The sequence below is a fragment of the Artibeus jamaicensis genome, unplaced genomic scaffold, assembly GCF_021234435.1.
Source record: "Artibeus jamaicensis isolate MK-2021 breed Jamaican fruit bat unplaced genomic scaffold, CSHL_Jam_final contig_426, whole genome shotgun sequence".
Lineage (NCBI taxonomy): Eukaryota > Metazoa > Chordata > Mammalia > Chiroptera > Phyllostomidae > Artibeus > Artibeus jamaicensis.
The window spans coordinates 3,609,088-3,629,497 of record NW_026521826.1 but is presented as its reverse complement, the minus strand read 5'-3'; the positions used below and the strand labels follow the sequence as shown (position 1 = coordinate 3,629,497).

General features: G+C 42.9%; 1 protein-coding gene across 1 annotated transcript in view; it reads right to left on the bottom strand.

The window, feature by feature from the left end:
* Positions 1-235: 235 nt before the first annotated feature.
* PROSER2 (proline and serine rich 2) overlaps positions 236-20,410 on the bottom strand; it is a 40,810-nt gene continuing 20,635 nt past the window's right edge. Inside the window, exons 3-4 of the mRNA XM_037155185.2 lie at positions 3,670-3,922; positions 236-1,770 (exon numbers count right to left, since the gene is read on the bottom strand). Of these exons, the coding sequence (XP_037011080.2) occupies positions 740-1,770; positions 3,670-3,922 (1,284 nt within the window). The 3' untranslated portion in view covers positions 236-739. The remainder of the gene's footprint in view (positions 1,771-3,669; positions 3,923-20,410) is intronic.

The window sequence follows — 20,410 nt, the reverse complement described above, 5'->3', positions numbered from 1 at the left end:
CAGTGTGATGAGACTTGCGTTCTTTAAATCACCACCCTTTCCAAACTCAACCTTTCTATTCCACTCTCACAACTCAAAATTATAGTACATGCTACTCTAAATGTTGTGTTTCAATTTTCAATTTAAAAAAACTAGGCAAACCAAATTATATCAAGACACAAAGGCATATTTAGGGCTAACATACTGTCCTTTACCCTTCAAAAACAAAAATCCAAAAATGTATTTTAAGACACTATGAAAATTTAACAATTTTTAATATTTTCTTAGAAAAGGAGAGGAAACCCCTGTCTTGGAGAAGTGGGTATGAGAGACCTCGACTGGCTTATTGCCAGTTTGGGTATGAATGTCGGTATGCTTGGGATCAACGGCTGGAGCACAGACTCAAGAATAACAAATCAGACCCAAGTCCCATCCTCCCCAATCCTTAAAGTAGATGGAAGTGACAGATCACAAAAACCTTTAGGTCTTCAAGGTTATTCTCTGAGTTCTTGCAAAAAAGGCCGATATGCGGCCGGCCCTCGTTCACAAAGGGAAACCCCAGCTCAGTGCTGGGATGGGGTGGGGCAGCCCTTACTGTCCTCAGCGCCCGGCTGGGACTCCTGAGTCCTGGTGCCTGTCACGGCTGGTCCTCAGCAGGGCACCGCCACTGGGACGGTGGTGACCACTCTTTACAGCGCACCGCCACTTTGGGCCAAACACGCCTGGCTGTCCCGCTCCTCCAGCCCCCACTCGCTCTCCATCACAAGGTCTCCTTCAGCAGGCCGAGCTTCCGCAGGGCCTCCCGGCGGGCCTCCTCAGTGGAGCCTCGGCCAGCGAACTGAACGGTGATGCCCTGGGGTCTGAACCCCACCGCCCTGGGCAGCGAACCTGAGCGCTTCCTAGCATCCTGGCCGCAGTCTGGAGGCCGGTGCTCATACAAGCTCTTGCTGGCGTTCTGGCGTGCGAGTTTACTGGTGAGAGCCTGGTCCGGATGGAAGGTGACGGTTTTCCCAGTAGAGAAAAAGCCACCAGGCTCACTCTTTAGGACATCGTGGATGCTCTGGAAGCCATTGGCCAGCGGCAGGGTCTGCTCTGTCTGCACACCTCTGGACTGCTGACTGCTGGGCTGCCCTCCTGCCCACGAGGATGTGGCTTCCTGGACGGGGCCTGGCTTGCTGTGGTCACGTGTCCCCTGCTCTGGTGAGCCGCTTCTCCTCTGCTCAGGGAGATCACCCTTTTGGGCCCGATCATCCGCTTCTCCCGAGGAGAGAAAAGAGACACCATTAATGTTGGCCAGGACCCGGGCTTTCCGCTCCTGCACGTTGACAGCTGCCTTGGAGATAGTCTTGTTGAACTCCCTCCCGGCACTGTTGGTCACACTGATGTTGCTCGGGAAGCGGTGGACCTTGGGTGCAGGCTGGGCCGTATGTCTGTGCCACAACGAGTGGTCTCCATTTCGAGGGGCAGTGGAAGTCGGTGTCCTCCATTCTCCAGGCCTGCCCTCCTTTGAGGGAGAGGTGGGTGAAAGCACTTCATTTCCTGCCAACTTCTCAGAAATTTTCTGGGCGATAACAAGTGGAGTGGGGATGGAGCGGGGCAGTTTTGGGTGCTCTGCTGGAGGAGAAGCGGAGAGCAGCTCTTTCCTGGGGTGGGCAGGCGCTGCGGGGACGGGTGGGGAAGGTGGCTGAGGGGGGGCCTCTGGAACCGTGGACTCTGGCTGAGGAGAAATCTCTACATCTTGTGTCCCGAGCTCCAGGGCAGGAATGTCTTCCTTTCCAACAGGTCCAGCCCCTGAGAAGTAGAGAGAATCCTCATAACCTTATGTGACCTTATGTAAAAATAAACACATTACGTTTCCTTCCCACTAAGTTGAAAAGGGTCTCAAATGGACATAATTCCAACTTCAGCAGTACCTCCTGTAAACTAAACTCCCCCTATCTCTGTCTCCTGGGCTAATGAAACAGAACAGAGTATATGATTCCCATAACCAGAGGAGGAGAAAGTAAAAGACTGCCAGGTCAGCAAAGGTCAGTACCTGGGAAGCACATGGCAAAAGCGACCTTCTGAGGACCCATCCTCCTGAGGCATTAATAGGAGGAAAAGTAACCGACCTCAGCAGGGATGCTTACGAAGGGGACATGGGGGCGGGAAGGCGGTGTGGCACACCAAGAGCCCTCACCTTCCTCTATGCAACGGAAGTGTTTCCGGACAGGCCCAGGTGGGATTTATACGCTGGCTTTCACTACCTCCAGGACACACATGACCACAGAATGTCTAGCACCTTCCTTCCCTTCGGTTCACACACCTGTCTCCTGCTGTAGAACTGCGGGCTGTGTCGTACTTATCTTTGTATGACTGGCACAGAGTAGGCACTTAAAATTGTTATGAAAAACCATGTTAGGGAAGTGAAGGGCAAGGTGGCTTACTTTCAAAATGTGTTTTTCTTGACATCTTTATAGGATCTGACATTTTAAATTTTAGCTGGTTCAAATTTTAGGAAGTATACTTTAAAGAAGTGTGACAAAAATAGGGATTTCATATTAAGTCTCTTCTTTGAAGAGATGGCTGCAAACTAAGCTCCGTCTTTGGAATCCATGGCCATAGTATGTGAAATTGGGTGCAACACACAGCACTGCTTACAAATAAAAAAGGAAAAAATATTTCTAGAGGCTCATGACAAATGGCAGTATTTTACAGTTAGCAGAGCTACATTATTTTCCTTTCTAGTTTTTCCTCATCATTACCAATCCTTATCCCTGTGACCACATTTATTTCTTATTAGGAGGAAAAATGGAAGAAAACTTTCTCCATATCCCCCTCCTTTGGCTCCTTTGTAGGACTCCAGGGACGAAGAGCGCACCTCTCTTTTGAAGCTGCCCCGAGTAAAGCAAAGGTACAAAGAGGATGCTGAGCTGAGTTTTTGTTCTGATCTTTTCCTGTTTTCCTGAGCCAGCTGACTTTTATTTCAAATGCCCACTGTGGAAAGTCATGCTGCAGCAACAGGGGTAGAATCTTGCACAAAAAAGTGAGATTAAACTTCAAGGGCTAAAATACAAGTACCTCATATGTTTTCTTTCTATAACAAATTGTTACCTGGAAGCTATTTCCAATTTTCTTTCTTTTTAATACAGATAGACAAGCTATCTGTATGCCCAATTAGTCTCATTCTTAATTCTAGCCCTTTTCAAAATTTCCTTTCATGTGTTGTAATCCTAATATGCTCAGAAAATATCTACTTACCGTATTTTGCCATGTATAATGGGCACCATGTTTTTGGCCCAAACTTTTAGAAAAATAAAATCTTTCATATTTTTCATTCAATGATTTATTTACTTATAGAAACAAAACAGATTCTTGTATTCCAGGGTATTATTTTGCATACAGATATCGTTATTTCTTTCTAGTTACATTTTTAATGCATGAGCATAAATAAAGGAATTAAAAACATTTCTATAGATATGGAATTAGAACTACCTATGAATAACGCACACCCTTATTTTTCCCTCAAAAATTTGGGCAAAAAGAATGCGTATTATATAGGGCAAAATATGGTAGTTGGACAAACTACCCTACGAAAGCCAGATAAGCTCAAGAGCCTGTACAGTGGCAGACACACAGAGCAGTGCCTCTGTGTTGTGTTAAATACACACAAAGCGAGCCGGAGTCTGGGGAAAGGGCCTCACTCCTCACCTGCTGCTTCAGCCACACCCGGAAGGCACTCAGGTTCCCCAGCCGCAGGTACTGGCTGCACTAAGTCGATCACATCTTCTGGCTCCGAGGGGCTGGAAGTGCTCCCTTCCAGGGATGGTGGGGAGTGGCAGGGTACCCCACTGTCACAGAGGACTTGCTCCTCAAAGTCATCCTCCAGGGAATCAATAGTCTCTTCAAAAAACAGGATGACATCCTTTTCCTCATGCGTGAGGTACTTCAGGCTCTCATCATCCTATATAATAGGTTTGGGGATTGGGAATGGAAGAGATAAAACAAATACTAGTTTCACTGAAGAAAAAAGACCAGGACCAAGTGTGGGTGGCTACAGAGCTCAGGGTAGGATTTACCGCACTTGAAAATTTCCCACAAGGGGAGAGAGTCTGCCGTGCGGGTTACCTCACTCACACACCTGTGCCTGTATGACGCCCACCCTTTCACCTGTATGAAAAGGAGGAGGACGTGAAAAAGATACAGAAATAAAGGATCCTAGGCCCTGCTGTTAGCTCTATTCCTGTGGTTCCTAGTGAGTTGACGATGAGAAAGCAATTCTTCAGTGCCTCCTTGGGAACACTGTTTGTGACTTACTGCTTTCAGATACACTTGCTTTCTCATAAAGCTATGTGGAAAATCTCTGCTTGAGGAAGACATAAATATCACATATTTATGTCTTCCTCCAGAAACCTCACTAACAACAATGGGACTTATTTTCTTAAAAAAGGCACAAATCACGAAGACAAAAAAAAATAGGAAAAGAGATGACAACAACAAAATTTGGAAAGTTAGATAGCAAGACAGGTGTAATTGACTCAGCAGACCCAAGAAAGATGAGTTTTAGTCAGCAGCAGGAAACGCCACTAAGCAACCTGCTGAGTACATGAGTGCGTCCCCTGGTCATGGGGCACTTCCCACGGTCCTGGGAGGTACCCCAGAGGCCCAAGCACCGGTGGTGCTGAGTGGTTCTGAAGTGTGGCAAAGATGATGTTGACAAGAGCAGACCAGGTTAAAAGGCTTTTTCAGAAGCAATTAGATCACCCAAGTAGAAAGCTAAACATTTTTTTCTTAAAGAAGATAAAAGAGAGATTTGAAGTAGGCAACATGAAGTAGCACTGACATAAAGGACCACACTGAAAATGGGAAGTAAATGAGACCAAACTGATACTCTGCCCAGAAGACTGGAAGAGTCTTCCCTGGGGACTGAATGGTCCGAGGGCTAGAAGGGCCGATACCACAGATCCCCAGTGAAACAGCTCAGCTACACTGCTCTACAGTGCGATCAGCAAACCAGTGCAATCTACAGACCAGTCGGCAAAACCCAGCAGACAGTTTTTTCCAGCAGAAAATTTTTAATCGGGTTCTTAACATTCTACTCATACAGCTAATGATCTCTGAGCAGCTGAGAAAAACCTCTAACATGGGAGACATACCAAGACAAAACAACTTACAAGAAACTATGCAGAATAATGAAAATCTCAGAAAGATGATCATTAATATCCTCAGAGAGATAAGAAGAGATATTGAATCTGTAAAAATAGGATGCTATTTAAAAACTAGAAAACAAAAAGAGCTCTTAGAAATTAAAATTATGACAGTAGAAATAAAAAAATGAAATAAAAATCTAGGAAATAAAGTAGAGACACTGGAAAAGTACAAAAAAAAGTTAAAAAAATTTAAACAGAGAAAAAAAGAAAACTAGAGGAAAATACTCAGAGGTCCAACATCTGAATAATGGGTGTTCCAGAAAAAGAAATCAGAGAAAAACCAAAGGCAAGGAATTACCAAAATAAATAAGTAAAATAAATAAGGTGTCCTCAAACAGAAGAATAAAAAGGGGCCATCATAATAGCCTAATGAACAAGAATAACCTAAACTATGCCAAGGTGCATTATTGTGACATTTCAGTGCATCAAAGACTAAGAACAGATCCTGAAAGCTTCTCAGAGTAAAGGAAGAGGCCATATAATGAGAGATCAGGAGTCAAAACAGCACCAGACCTCTCAGCAGCAACACCAGAAACCAGAAAACAATCCTGTGATTCCTTCAAAGTTGTGAATGATCCACAGAACTTCCGGTCAAGATGAAGTATGGAAACACAGTACTTGCATCCTCCCACAACTACATCAAAATTACAACTAAACTATATGATGACCACAATTCAGAACTGCCTGAAATCCAGCTGAATGGAAGTCCTACAAACTAGGGATATAAAGAACCCACTCTGAGACTGATAGGAGGGGCAGAGATGCAGAATGGGCTGGTCCCACGCCCAAGTGTGGCAGATAAAAATTGAAAGGTATATCTTAGCTGCAGAGGGGCCCACTGAGGAGCCAGGGGGTCCAGCCCCATACCAAGCCTCCCAGCCCAGGGTTCCAGTGCCAGGAAGGGAAGTTCCCCTAACTTCTCATTCTAAAAATCAATGGGCATTGTGGCTGAGTGAAATAGAGGGCTTCTCGAGTCCCAGGCAGCACCTCTTAAAGGAACTGTGCACAGACTTACTCAGACACACTCCTTTTAAACTCTAGCACTGGGGCAGCAACTCAAAAAGCTCTAGGGGCTTATGAGGAGGAACTGAATTGTTTGACATCAGGAACAGCTTTCTCCCAGACAGTAGTTCTCCCAGAGACCAGTGTTCCTTTGATGAGCCTTCCCTACTAAGAGCCAGAAGGCAGATACCACATCTGAGTTTTTATCAACTTTGGATATTACTGTTTGCCTTGCCCTAGTGAGTCCCTGAGACCCTGCCTTACCGAACTTGCAGGCCCACCTAAGCTGTTTTCAGTGGCTTTTCCATACGAACGGTCTGTCTTGGCTCAGGCTTCAGACTTTCCTAAAATCTCTCAAACAAGAAGCATTTGGCTTCAGCATGTCCCATACCTCTCCTTAAGTGGTTCAGGGCCCAGCACTAGCAGCAGACAGCCTTGGTTCACAGCTTGGCCTTGCCTGGGCACCTCTAAGCCCAGTATAAGCAGCAGCCATATGCAGATCAATTTGTACAATAGCTCATGCCAGGTGGCCCCAGGCAGAACACGGGTGATGGCTAACATTGGCTTACACCTCCTGGGAGGCATCAGAACCAGCACACTTAGTGGACAGCTTCAGACCTCATTGTAGCACCACACAACTGCCTCCACAACTGACACATTCAAGGGGCAGAATCATCAGGCATCAGAGACCTGCTGAAGTAAGTTCTGCTCTGCAGGTGGGCCCCTGCACAGCTGACCCTCCACAGTGGTCAGAGTCAGTACTTGTAGCCAACTGGCCTGAGGGTAAATCCCTCCCACTGATGTGCCAACAGCAATCAAGGTTCAACTACAAGAGGAGGGTGCACACAGCCCACATGGTGGGGCACACCTGGAATCCCCACCTAGGGTGACTGGGGAGGCTGTGCCACTGGACCCTACTGGACATCTACTACATTAAGTCACTCTACCAAGTTCAGGAGACATGGCAGCTCGATCTAATACATAGAAACAAACACAGGGAGGCGGCCATAGTGAGGAGACAAAGAAACACGTCTCAAATGAAAGAATGGAACAAAAACTCCAGAAAAAAAAAAACTAAACAAAATGGACACAATCTACTAGATGCAGAGTTCAAACACTGGTTATAAGGATGGTCAAAGAACTTAGGAGAAAGTAGTTGAATTTAGAGAGAACTTCAACAGCATAAAAAAAAATGTGGAAACTGTAAGAAAAAAATTCATAGATGAAGGTTATACTAACTGGAATAAATAATTTATAGGTAATCAACAGTAGAGTAGATGATGTAATATCTACTCTATTGGGTTCTAGATGAACCCAAGAATCTAAACTGTGATTTGGAATATAAGGAAGTAAAAAACGCCCAAATCAGAACAGCAAAAAAAAAGAATAAAAAAAGTGAGGATAGTGTAAGGAACCTCTGGGACAACTTCAAGTGTACTAACATTGACATCATGGGAGTGCAGAAGGAGGAGAGAGAAAGAAAGTGAAAATTATTTGAAATAATCATGATAGAAAACTTCCTTAACCTGATAAAGGAAATAGACATACTGGTCCAGGAAGTGCAGAGTCCCAAGCAAAATGAACCCAAAGATACCCACACCAAGACACATCATAATTAAAATGCAAAATATTAAAAACAAAAATCTTAAAATCATGCAGAGAAGAACAGTTAGTTACCTACAAAGGTAACTAACTCGCATAAGACCCTCAACTGATTTCTCAACAGAAACTTTGCAGGTCAGAAGGGACTGTCAAGAAATAGTCAAAATGATGAAAAGCAAGGACCTACAACTAAGATCTCTGCACCCAGCAAAGCTATCATTAAGAACTGAAGGACAAATAAAGAGCTTCCCAGATAAGAAAAAGCTAAAGGAGTTCTTCATCATCAAACCAGTATCACATGAAATGTTAAAGGGTCTTCTTTAAGAAGTAGAAAAAAAGATTAAAAAGTCAACAATAAAATGGCAATAAATACATATCTATCGTCGATTGACTCTAAAAAGAAATGAAAAAACAAAACAGAAATAGACTCATAGATACAGAGAACATTTTGATGGCTGCCAGATGGGAGGGACATTGGAGGGATGGTTTAAAAGATGTGAAATGATTAAGAAGTACAAATTGGTAGTTACAGAATAGTCATGGGGATGTAAAATACATCATAGGGGTATAGTCAGTAATATTCTAATAACTATGTATGGTGCCAGATGTAGATGAGATTTATTGGGATGATCACTTAGTAAGTTATAAATGTCTAGTCACTGAGGTATACACCTGAAACTAATGTAATATTGTATGTCAGCTGTAACTGAAAAATAAAAAAATGATTTAAAATAAAAAACCCTGAACAACTTCAGAACTCTAATTTTATATCTAACCAAATTTAAGTTAAGGTAGAATGAAGATGCTTTTAAGACATGCCAGTTCTAAACAACATATCTCCCGCATCTGCCTTTCTCAGGAATTTGCTGCAGGGACAAAGGAGGGGACCAAGAAAAGATATAGGAGCCAAAAAACAGGAGGGTGGCAGGAAGTCCCAGGATAATAGTAGTGCCTCAGGATGTCAGCCCTGCAGTGAATGACCAGTCCAACTCAGAGCAGGCCAAAGGGCTACACAGAACACGAAGAAAGCAAATAAAATGAAAACAATTATTAACCACAGAAAAACACTAAAGCCGTGAAAGCATATACTTATGAGTCATTTTACCTGTAGCAGTACATACACACACACAAAAAAAAATTATTAGTTATATTAGTGTTTATAGTGGCAAGAAAATAAGCAAAACAAGAAACAACTAAAATGTTCAATAGTGAGGGTATTATGATTAAATAAATCATGGTACATTCACAGATAGAATATTATATAGCCATTTAAAATGGTGTTTTCAAAAGGATATAATGCTTTTCTTCCTCTCCACCAAAGTTTCATGTTTCATTGTCCCCTTCGAGTGCTTGCTCACATGCACACGTATTTTGCACAGGTAACATGTGCAAGTCACTGTGCATTTTGCTTTTGTATAGTTATTATAACTGCTTTTATATGTAGTCTTTTTTCCGTGACTACTGACTGTGACAGCTGTGTTTGTTAACTGGCTTTTACAGATTACAGGAATACAATGTTAAGTGAAATAGTGCATACAGAAAAATAGTTGTCTTGATGATTTAAATATATGCATACTTTGTATGTACACACATACAAAAATGCTTAAAACAGACATATTCAAATGTTAAGAAGAGGGGAAAATAACGTTAAACAACAAAAAACAGGTATGAATTAAAAGTTGTTGCCTATGGTGGGATGGGAGAGGGATTCATGGAAGACTGGTGCCTTCCATAAACCTTATACCATAAACTTTATAAAACTATTTGCCTCTATACTTTGCTCATGAATGTTGATAAAACAGCAAAAAAATAGTGGAAAGCCGAGGTGACTAAGAGCTGGCCCATGTGGCACAGAGTAATGCTTCCTACGTGCTGTGCTGTAGAGGGGCTCACATGCCCTCCCACCCAAAGCATCCCACAGCATCTAACTCCCAGGCCCGTCACAAGGCCTGAGGCCTCCACAACTTGAGTAGTTTTTCTTTAAGGCAAGTATATACATGTTTGGGGGATAATTAACACAAGAATACATGCAAATTTCTCAAACCAGCCTGGCCATAGGAGCTGAAGGAATGATGACCCAGGAAACTCTCTGCAGCAAGGGTTAGGTTGGAGTACAGAGTGAATATTGCTAGAGGGGTATCTATGGCATGTAAGTGAGGTGACAGAACAGAAGACTGCTAGGGAAGATAAGCAATACATAGCCATTGGCTATAAGCCTTTATACAATTGCTGGCTCATAAGATACATGTTTGCTTTGGTAGGTACAGCCACACAGTCCTCCGAGTGGCTGTACCCATTTACAGTCCCTCCTGCAGGGCTGCGTGCTCTGAGACCCTGTGTGACAGGCATGTGTGAGTGTCTCGTTCTGACTTCCAGTCCGGTCCCAAGGAGATCAATGGTGCCGAGCAACTGTTTTCCATAATATTTAACTGGCCATTTGGAGTTCCCCTTATGAAGATCCTGTTCAAGTCTTTTGTCTATTTTTCTGTAAATTGTCTTAAAAATAATTTATAGGATTATCCACACTGGATACAAATCTGTTTTCGAATATATTTATTGCAACAATCTTCTCACTGGCCTGTGTTTCTCTCTCTTAATAGGGTCTTTTAACAACTAGTTCTTAATTTTAATGTGGTACACTGTATCAATCTTTTCTTTCATGACTGGAGCTTTTGGTGTCCTGTTTAGGAAATCACTACCCACTGCATGGTCATGAAAATATTCCCCAGGGTTTTGTTCCAGAAGCATCACTGCCTTTACTCTTCAACACTTAGTGCTACAGTCCGCCTGGAATGAACTTTGGGTCTGATGTGAGGCTGCGATCCATTGCCTTCTAAGTGGGCCCCGGCTCCGCCGCAGGTCTCCGTGGTTGTGAATCAGGTGGCAGTGCACGTGGGGGTCTGTTTGTGAATTCCCTTTTATGTTCATTTGTCTACTTGTCTGTTTGTATACCTGTAAACACTTTTAGTTATTATAACTTTATAGTAAGTGTCAATATTTGCTCCTTTACGGCCCTCCCTCTGGTTTTGCTGCTCTTCAAATCTGTGCTAGCTCTTCTTGGCCCCTTTTAATCCCATATGAATGTTGGTATCAGCCTGTCAGTTTCTCCCTGCGGGGACTTTGGGACTGCACAGAAGTTAATCGCATTGAGGAGTACTGATGTTTTACAATATTTTCAAATCCACAAATAAAGAGTACGCCCTCATGTGCTGAGAGTAGTGTGCTAACTCAACGTGTGTGATCTCAACCGGCAGCAGCAGCACCTGGGAACTTGTCAGAAACACCAGTTCCCCTGCGGCGTCTCAGGTCTACGGAGTCACAAACGCTGAGGGGTGGGCCTTCGGTTGGTGTCTCAGCACAGCCTCTGGGTGATGCAGATGCACTGAGTGTGACAGGCACTGACCGGGTTCTCTCGTTCCGCTCACTATTCTGTGCTTTCCAGTGAGAGAGTTTACCATTTTCATCTTATGTCTTCTTAGGTATTTAATGTTTTTTGGTGCAATTATAAGTGTTATCACTTTTAAATTTTTCTAATTATTGCTGGCATATAGAAACACAAAGTACACTGACCTTATGCAAATTTAACAAATCTGCTGTGTAACTAATTATATTTATCTTTAGATTCTTTTCAATCTTCTATATATACAACAGTGTCTACAAATGAGAGAATTTTATTTTCTCCCTTCCATTCTTATGCCATTCATTCATTTTTTTCATTCTGCCATATTGCACTGGCTGGGTCCCCAGGCAGGTGAATGGAAGTGGCACCTTTGTCCCTGTATCAGGGAAAAAGCTTTCAATACTTTACCATTAATACCTGATGGGGGTTTCTTTTAAAATTATCTCTATCAGATTAAGAAAGTTTTCTTCTATTTCTAATCTGCTAAGTGTGTTTGTTTTCAAAATAATGAATGGATTTTTAATTTTGTCAGGTCCTTTTTCTTCCTTTATGGAGTGGTTCTTATTTGGGGGTGACTTTACCCCCCATGTGGCACTTGGCAATGTCTGGAGACGTTTTTCGTTGTCACAGCTGTGCCAGTGGTATGAGATGCTAGACATCCTACGACGCACAGGACACCTCCCCCATAAAGACTAATCTGGCCCAGAATGTCAGTAGTGCCCAGACTGAGGAGAGATTGATCATATACGTTTTCTTATCATGTTAATTAACTGAATTCCAATGATTGGTTTTTAAATATCAAACCAAACTTGCATTCTGGAACAAGTCCAGCTTGGTTATCATGTTTTCCTTGGTGTACTAATTTGATTTGTCTAGAATTTCTGCATTTATAGTCACAAGACAGGCTGGCCTATAATTTTCCTTTTATTGGAATCAGATTTTGTAAAACTTTAAAAAATTTTAACTTTTGAAACAACGTGCCTTAAGATTTGGGTTCATAGCATGTTTTCTTGTTCTGCCTTTCCTGAGACTTGCTGGGAGTGGGGTGGGGGGAACATACTGATTTTAAGAATTTTTTTCAGCTGCAATTAGAACAATTTCATATTAACTAGATCTCTGTAATTTTATTAATTTACACATTTGGCAGTTGTATAGTCCCTGAGACCTTTGATATTCACTATAATAACAAGGTCAGTATGAGGGGCATTGGCAAGATCCTTTAAAGGAAAATGGGCTCAAAATATTCCTGATTTAATACTTTTTAGCTGAGCACTGGACCAGAGAAAAGAAGAATAGGTTAAAAAGAAAACACAGCAATCTCATAATCTTAGCAATCCTCTATATCTATAGAACATAAGACTAAGAAGTTTGTACTTTGAGATTTCCTGATCTGGCCCCACCTACCTTCCTTTCAAACTTCACCTCCTACTACTCTCTCTTTTACAGTCTACTGCAGCGGTGACAAACCTCTTCTGTAAAGAGCAGATAGTAAATGTGGGCTTTGCAAGCTTTATGGTAGCAATGACTGAACTCTGTCAATGTAGTGTGAAAGTTATAGATACGTTGATGATGAACAAACCTACCTTTGTTACAATAAAACTTTATTTGAGAAAACAGGTTTGGAACCAGATTTGGTCTACAGGCTATAGTTTGGGAGCTCTTGCTCTATAATTAAATCAAATCATTTGCTGTGCCCATCTCTGCAGAGCCACATCTTACCTATTATTCATGGCCCAATTTAACCATCACCACACCTCCAGCCTATTCTCACAGCATCTACCAAATCATAGATTCAACTACTTGAGCATCTACTAAGCATTGCACAATGTAAATACAACAGTGTCAACAATGTTCTTGCTGTTAGTGGGCCATCTAATGAGGGCTTTGGATAAGAAAACAGGCAACTACTTTAGAGTGTGGAAGTGAGGTTAATGGACACATACAGCATGGGAATCAATCCACACTTTTAGTGAAGGAGGTCTGATCTGGAAAAAGTCTGAGAGGAAATAAAATACATCAATCATGTAAAAGAAATAGGTTGAGAGTTAAAAAGGGACAAGGGGTAGTTAGGTATGTGTTTTGGAGAGTCATGTGGGTTATAGTGTTGAAAATACTAAAAACATTTAGATAAGAGCTAAAGGTCACCTAAACTACTGTAGTGTAATGGGAATCAAGACAAGTAGATGATTTCAGAGATACTGAAAAAGTATAATGAGCTCTGGCTATGGTGGCTCAGTGGATTGAGTGCTGGCCTATGAACAAAAGGGTCGCCAATTCCATTCCCAGTAGGGGCACATGCCTGGGTTGTGGGCCAAGTCCCCAGTAGGGGCCGTGTGAGAGGCAACCACACATTGATGTTTCTCTCCCTCTCTTTCTCCCTCATCCTCTCTCTAAAAATAAATAAATCAAATCTTTTTTATAAAAAGTACAATCATGGACACAGACAATAAATGTGGCAAAGGCGGGGGTGGAGACTGGATGGGGGGGCAAAGGGGAGGAAAATGGGGAACGTGTGGAGTAGCGTCAACAATAAAAAAGTAAAAAGTATAATCAATCCATATAACATTTTATTTTTTACTATAGTTGTTCATCACCCATGCTTTTTACTTCTGCCAGACTTAACACGTAAAGGAAAATTCATGTCTGATATGTCTGTGAACTGTCCGTGGAACTTGAGGTCGTCTGGTGTCTAGCACATGGTCACTGTGACCAAAATATCACTCTTCCTCACCAGGTCTGTCTGTTTCGGCCCTCTGGCGATGAGAATATGGAATTTTCATAAGAAATCCAGCAATGCTATTCATTTTGTGAGTCTTCTAGAGTTTCTTGCAGATTGGTGGGATCATCTGGAGGATGATCTTGCCACAGTGTGTGGCAAGAGAACCTTCCTGCCTCATCTTTTCTCACCACACCTTATTCTGGCTGGATGACCCTGTCCCCATGTGGAATGGTTTACCACAGTGACTCAACAAAGAAGCCTTGCGACTCTAAAACCATCAGAGCTCTTGGTGTAACACAGATCCCTGTAATTAACAACTACAACCATCATAGATGCTGTTAATATACCATGATAATAACAACAACAACAAGTCCATTACCACAACTATTTGTTGAATTAAAAGTTTAGGGAAATAATTCATGCTCTCTGCCCTTTCTACTCTGACCTTCCCATTCAGTGTTTCAGTGGGGTTACTCACAAGTTTTTTTATAATCTACCTTGGTTAGGTATAATAATCTCCTTCTGGCTGTATAGACAGTAGAATTAAGTGGGTAACTGGCCCGCGGTTTAAGTCACACGCCGACTTCCCACATTAAGGGAGAGGGAAAAGTAAGAATGGAGCATATAAACCCATGCATTTAATCCAACCTAAAAAAGCAAGGAGTCCCAACATAAGCTTTCATTTGGAAAATAAGCTTAGGAACAGACGTCCTACACAACTGTTCATGTTCTGTCAAAAAGTGTAAGACTCGTAGGCTGAAAGACATAACACAGAGATCAGTTGGTCCAGCTGCCTCACTGGAAAATGTGAAAACTGGATTCAGAGGCAATGAAATGATTTTCCAAGGCTTGTATAACTATTTCGTAGAGGGGCCGAGACTAGAACTAGCGCTATGCTCATTTTTGTGTTCTACTTGTTTCCCTTACTCATCACATATGAATCCGAGACCCATGTTTGGACACCTGCACAGGCCTCACACACCTGACCCTGGCATTCCTAAAGCTCGTGGTTTTACCTGTGTCCTTGTGTAATGTGAGCCCCAAGTCAGTTTTAACCAGGCCGCTGCTCCGTGAGCAGAGTCCCAGGTCCTGGAAGGCAGACTCTTGCATCCTCAACCTGTTGGAGGTTTCTCTCAGGTTAGAGGCCAGAAAATGCCTAGGGTGACTGGAATGTATCCTCAAGCACCTTCTTTGTGATCAGCCTGGCCTTGAGCCCTACCTAAGGGGCAGGGCCAAACATGCTGTGGGTTAGGTCTGTTGCCTAATTCCCCAAATACGAAGCAGCCCTCCCAGTGACCCTGGACTCTGCTTGCACCAGGGAGAGGAAAGAAAGTAAAAACAGGGAAAAACCCTGGTGCCAAAGGCAGGGGAGCAGGGTATTCAAGGACAGAAAAGAGGCACGTGGCCCTTGTCCAAGAGTGTTCCTGTCTATCCCCCGTTCCCAGGAGACACTGCCGCTGCCTTTCTCAGACAGGCACGTTACAGAGGAAGGCCCTGGGGAAGAGGTAGAGCATGAAAAGCAAGGCTGCCTGAACATGCAAACCTACAGCGCCTGCGAGTCGGAGGGCAATGGGGAGGGCCTGCTACCTGGTCAGGGTTTTTGGGGGGTAATGGAAATGTTCTAATGTTCTAAATGTGATGATGGTTGCAAAACTCTGAATTACTAAAAACCACTGAGTGGCACATTTTAAATGGGTGAATTGTATGGTATGTGACATATCTTAGTGAAGCTGTGTCAATGTATATTTAAATGTATATGTCTTAATGTATATTAAAAAAAAACCAAAAAGGCAAGGCAGCAGCCGAGAGGCCCACATGAAGGAGGGAAGAAAGCCCGAGTCCTAGCAGGGAGGGTGCCTGCTTCACTGGTGCTTTTGGAAGTGGAACTTGTTACCTTGGTTCCCAAAGAACTAAGTGGACAGGAAATGAGGATGAACAAAAACAGTAGCTTTCTTTGGAAGGTAGCAACAGACTGATAGCAGAAGTTTTTAAAAATTTCCTTTCCATAAATGGTGTTTTTAATGTACCAATTTGGGCTGTGGAGCAAAAGGAAGCTCTTTAAGGCTACAAATCTCTAGATGCTTAAAAGAATTCCATAGGAAACTAAACTCCACCCAATCTGCCTGCCATGTTGACCTCGGGTAAAGGGTACAAGTTTTCAAGGGAAAAAGTATGTACATTTCTACATACTGTATGATCATATGTATGATTGTGAGGAATGAATTTCTACTATGTTCATTAGTCGAAAAGTTCAGAGTAGAAAATTCAAAGTGCTGAACCTGCCGAAGGAAACGTGTACCTGCTGCACAAGGCTCGACAGGGAGGACCACACCCCGCAGAGCTGACACCTGCTCCCCCGCACAAGGCTCGACAGGGAGGACCACATCCCGCAGAGCTGACACCTGCTCCCCCGCACAAGGCTCGACAGGGAGGACCACATCCCGCAGAGCTGACACCTGCTCCCCCGCACAAGGCTCGACAGGGAGGACCACATCCCGCAGAGCTGACACCTGCTCCCCCGCACAAGGCTCGACAGGGAGGACCACATCCCGCAGAGCTGACACCTGCTCCCCCGCACAAGGCTCGACAGGGAGGACCACACCCCGCAGAGCTGACACCTGCTCCCCCGCACAAGGCTCGACAGGGAGGACCACATCCCGCAGAGCTGACACCTGCTCCCCCGCACAAGGCTCGACAGGGAGGACCACATCCCGCAGAGCTGACACCTGCTCCCCCGCACAAGGCTCGACAGGGAGGACCACATCCCGCAGAGCTGACACCTGCTCCCCCGCACAAGGCTCGACAGGGAGGACCACATCCCGCAGAGCTGACACCTGCTCCCCCGCACAAGGCTCGACAGGGAGGACCACATCCCGCAGAGCTGACACCTGCTCCCCCGCACAAGACGGCGGGAGATGTCCCCCAGTCCCAGTGGAGCGCAGAGAGGAGCACCCAGACCAGGTGACAGCAAACCTTTCAGCAAATGCTGCCAAAAGTTATAAAAGTCGAGGGCCTAGATACGCCTGTGGGAGCGCGGATGTGGAATGGGGGTTTTCATTTTGGGGGGAAATGATAAAAAAAACCTTTGTTTGTTTGAACAAAAAGTTTAAAAGGCTTAAAATACTCACACTAAACTCACCTCCACCTCCAAAAACTACTAAATTAATTAAGTTCTTAGGCTTCTTTCTTTTCTTTTGTTTTTCTTTTAAACAGAGATATTTGCTTTCACTGTAGATTGAGACCATGGTGGCAGCTCATTGTGAGGGAGGAAAAAAGAACCAGCACAGCTCATCTTTATTCTGAACAAACCAGCAAGCAAACAAACACATCGTAAAGAGATTGTCATGCCTAAAAATATTTCTTTTCTTTTTCATTGTATTTTTTCCATCACCATTTAGTCCCCTTATTCCCCCCACCCTGCTGCTGCAACACCACACTGTAAAAATATTTCTTGAGATTTCTTAACCAGCAGCCTCCAAGGCAGGCAGCCTTGGGTATTTGTTTTGGAGGAGTGTGATTTGATGTTCACATTTTCTTCTCACAGACACCAGAATGATCTCCCTGACACTTGAGCAAGGTATTATTGATGGAATAATCTAAACTGATGAGAGAATGCTCTGCAGCTGAAACAGAATAGGGGCAGAATGAAGAAAACAAGTCAGCCCCTTTGTGGTTCCTCACATAGCTCTAAATGCTATGCTGACTTTGGCAGTCTCATGAGAAAGACCCTGAGTGCATGTGGTGTTTCCCACAGTTTCAGCACAGGGTTTAATTACGGTTATTTCTAACTAGTCATTGTTGTAATTTTTCACTAGGGCTAACTTAAACCTGTACTTCTGGCCGGAAAGAGACACAAACAAACCACTGAGGGATGAGATATGTGTACAACTTTGATTACAGATCTAAGAATAATGGGTTTGAAGGATCACAGCTGGGCTTCGTGGCTGCACTGAACTTTGAACTGGCAATGTGACAGAGACCTTAATTGAGATGCAACTGCCATAAGTGCGTGGCATCGCCCAGACCCCTTGTAAGCTTGGGCTACACTGTCCTAAGAGTTTTGCACAGCTCTCTTGCCCCTGAACTGTGAGTTCCTGAAAAGATTAAAACTGGATTTTATTCTATCGTCGATCAATTGTTGTATGTAGTAAGCAGTTATTAAATGTTTATTGAACTTTTATTAAAAACTTATGTAAGCTTCATCTTAAAATGACTGCTTTGACCAGCAAGTTTTGGGTTTAATCTGGGTAAAGAGACAGAACTGAAAGGAAGATGGTGTTACTACTGAGCAGTCTGCTACTCCTTTCCTCTGTTCTGTTTTCCCTTCTTGAGATCATCTAGCGACAAGTGTGTCAGATTTCTAGTGTACTCCTGAGACCCCAGTCCTAGCTGACAATGAAGATGGCGTTCACCACGGCTGGCTTTTCCTTCTCACTCCATGACTACATGGGTGTGGCCAAAAGACACCGAAGGCTCTGGAGAAGGAAGAGATTAATCAGGAGCTGACAACTGCTATTTATTCACAGACTCAGTATGTGACTTTGGGGCCACAACATTTGTCAGCTGAGTGAGAAGGAGGGTTCCAAGGTAGTTCATTGACTATTAATTCTCCAAAAACTCAACACTGAATTTGGGCCATTGTTTTTGCTCACGTTACAGATCAAAATGAACAGGAAGTATGTTTGGGGATTCTGGATGTTTCCAATCCACCCTAAAGAAGCACATATATCACTTAATTTCTTAAGAACTGTGAGTAGTAAGAGCTTCCCACTCTTCACCTAGCCAAAGCATGTTCTTCCATAGAGGGAGCTCCAGATGCGGCAGGGCCCCAGGCCGAATACAGACCTATGGACTCTGGCAGGAGGCCGCATCCCGTCCCTGGTGGTGGCACCCAAGTGTTTAAGAGCTACATGAGTGTTTGAGATACTGGCCTTAAGGGGTTAAGAACATAGGCAACCTCACAACCCAAGCTTCTTTTGTCACCTTAAAGAACTGTCACCATGAAGGCCTCTGAATCCTTCTTGAACCTTTTATTTTCAATCTGTGTCACCTCTGGAGGTAGTACTTGCAAAATCACACTGCCAACTTTGCAAAGGTATGCTGCCTTGTATTGTATGAAAGCTTCTTAAATTTCAAAGGAAAAACACATTCAGAAGACATCCTCCCAGTCAAGTATTTCAGGATTTAGCCAGTTTGTTTTTGTTCTAACTATACCTTTCATTAGAAAAGGTTCAGAGGAAAAATTCCTTATAAGAAAAACAAAATACATAAACACACTGACTCTCTTGAATGATAAAGACGTCACACACTTCCCTATATGGATAGCCACAGCAATCCTATTTAAGCAGCTGTTTTAATTTTTAATTTGCATTGGCTGAGGAGAAAAGTTCCTAAAGAGCAAAGATCTCTCATATCCTAGGCAATATTTCAAGTGGTGTTTAAAAATTTGAGGATATTCTCATGTAACGCAGGCATTAGTCTTTTATCTTCTTTTAAAAATAAACCTTTGCTTAAAAGAAAAACTTCTAATTGGAACTAGGTTATCTTTTACTTAAAGAGTCCTCCAAGAGGTACATTTAATACCATACAATTTAGAGGCCTAAAAACACTGTAACTAATCTTTTATGGGGTCAAGAATTAAAGGACAGCAAGTGGAGAAACTATTAAGGTTGATTCTCCCTCTAAAGAGACAAGTCATAAAAAGACCCAGTAATTTAGAATAAAAACATATAGCTCCTCTCCAAATTTAGACTCCCCAAAATGTAGAATTTGAGGGTAAATTTTTTTTTAAAGTTTATAGATCTTGTACTAGTACAGATATGTCACTGGTTCAAGGGTGTCTGGATGCTAAGAGAGGGCTTAGGAAAAGGCAAATGGTCCATGGTTGTTTGGAAAACTTTAGTTGCCACTGAAAATTAAATGTCAAATTTTCTCAGTGAGCCTGTTCTATCTAAGGGAAATTCACAACTGTGGAATAACAACTAATGACAACTAAAGTTAGCCCTATGATTTTCCATTAAGGAAAATGCTAGGAAACACTCACCAGGTCTAACAAGAAGGTACCAGAACAGCCCTGGAGTGTGTTCTCCGACAGACAGAGACACAGGAAGTCAAATGGGCTGTGTGGCAGAATGACTGCATGCAACCAAGCACATATCATGAGAATATAATTTAGTTATATACTTCATAAAAGTAGAATCCGTAATGCTGTTTCCACTTTGTCCTACACAATGATGAATACACAGGTGAATCAAACATGTCACAGTATTATTTTAAGCTTTTACTGGAGAGAAAAGAACTGTAGAAGATAGGCATTCTTTAATTTAAATTCAAAGTGATGCCCATAGCAAAACTGGCAGAACTAAGAAATGGTGAGTTATTGGGGAGATGAGTGTCTTCCTTTTACCATTTCATCTTTGGTGATCAAAGAACAAAATTCAGATTACTCATAAGAGACAGAGATATAACAGGTGGAAATGGATCCAAACAAGACGATGGTGGCAGGATGAAGTGGGATTA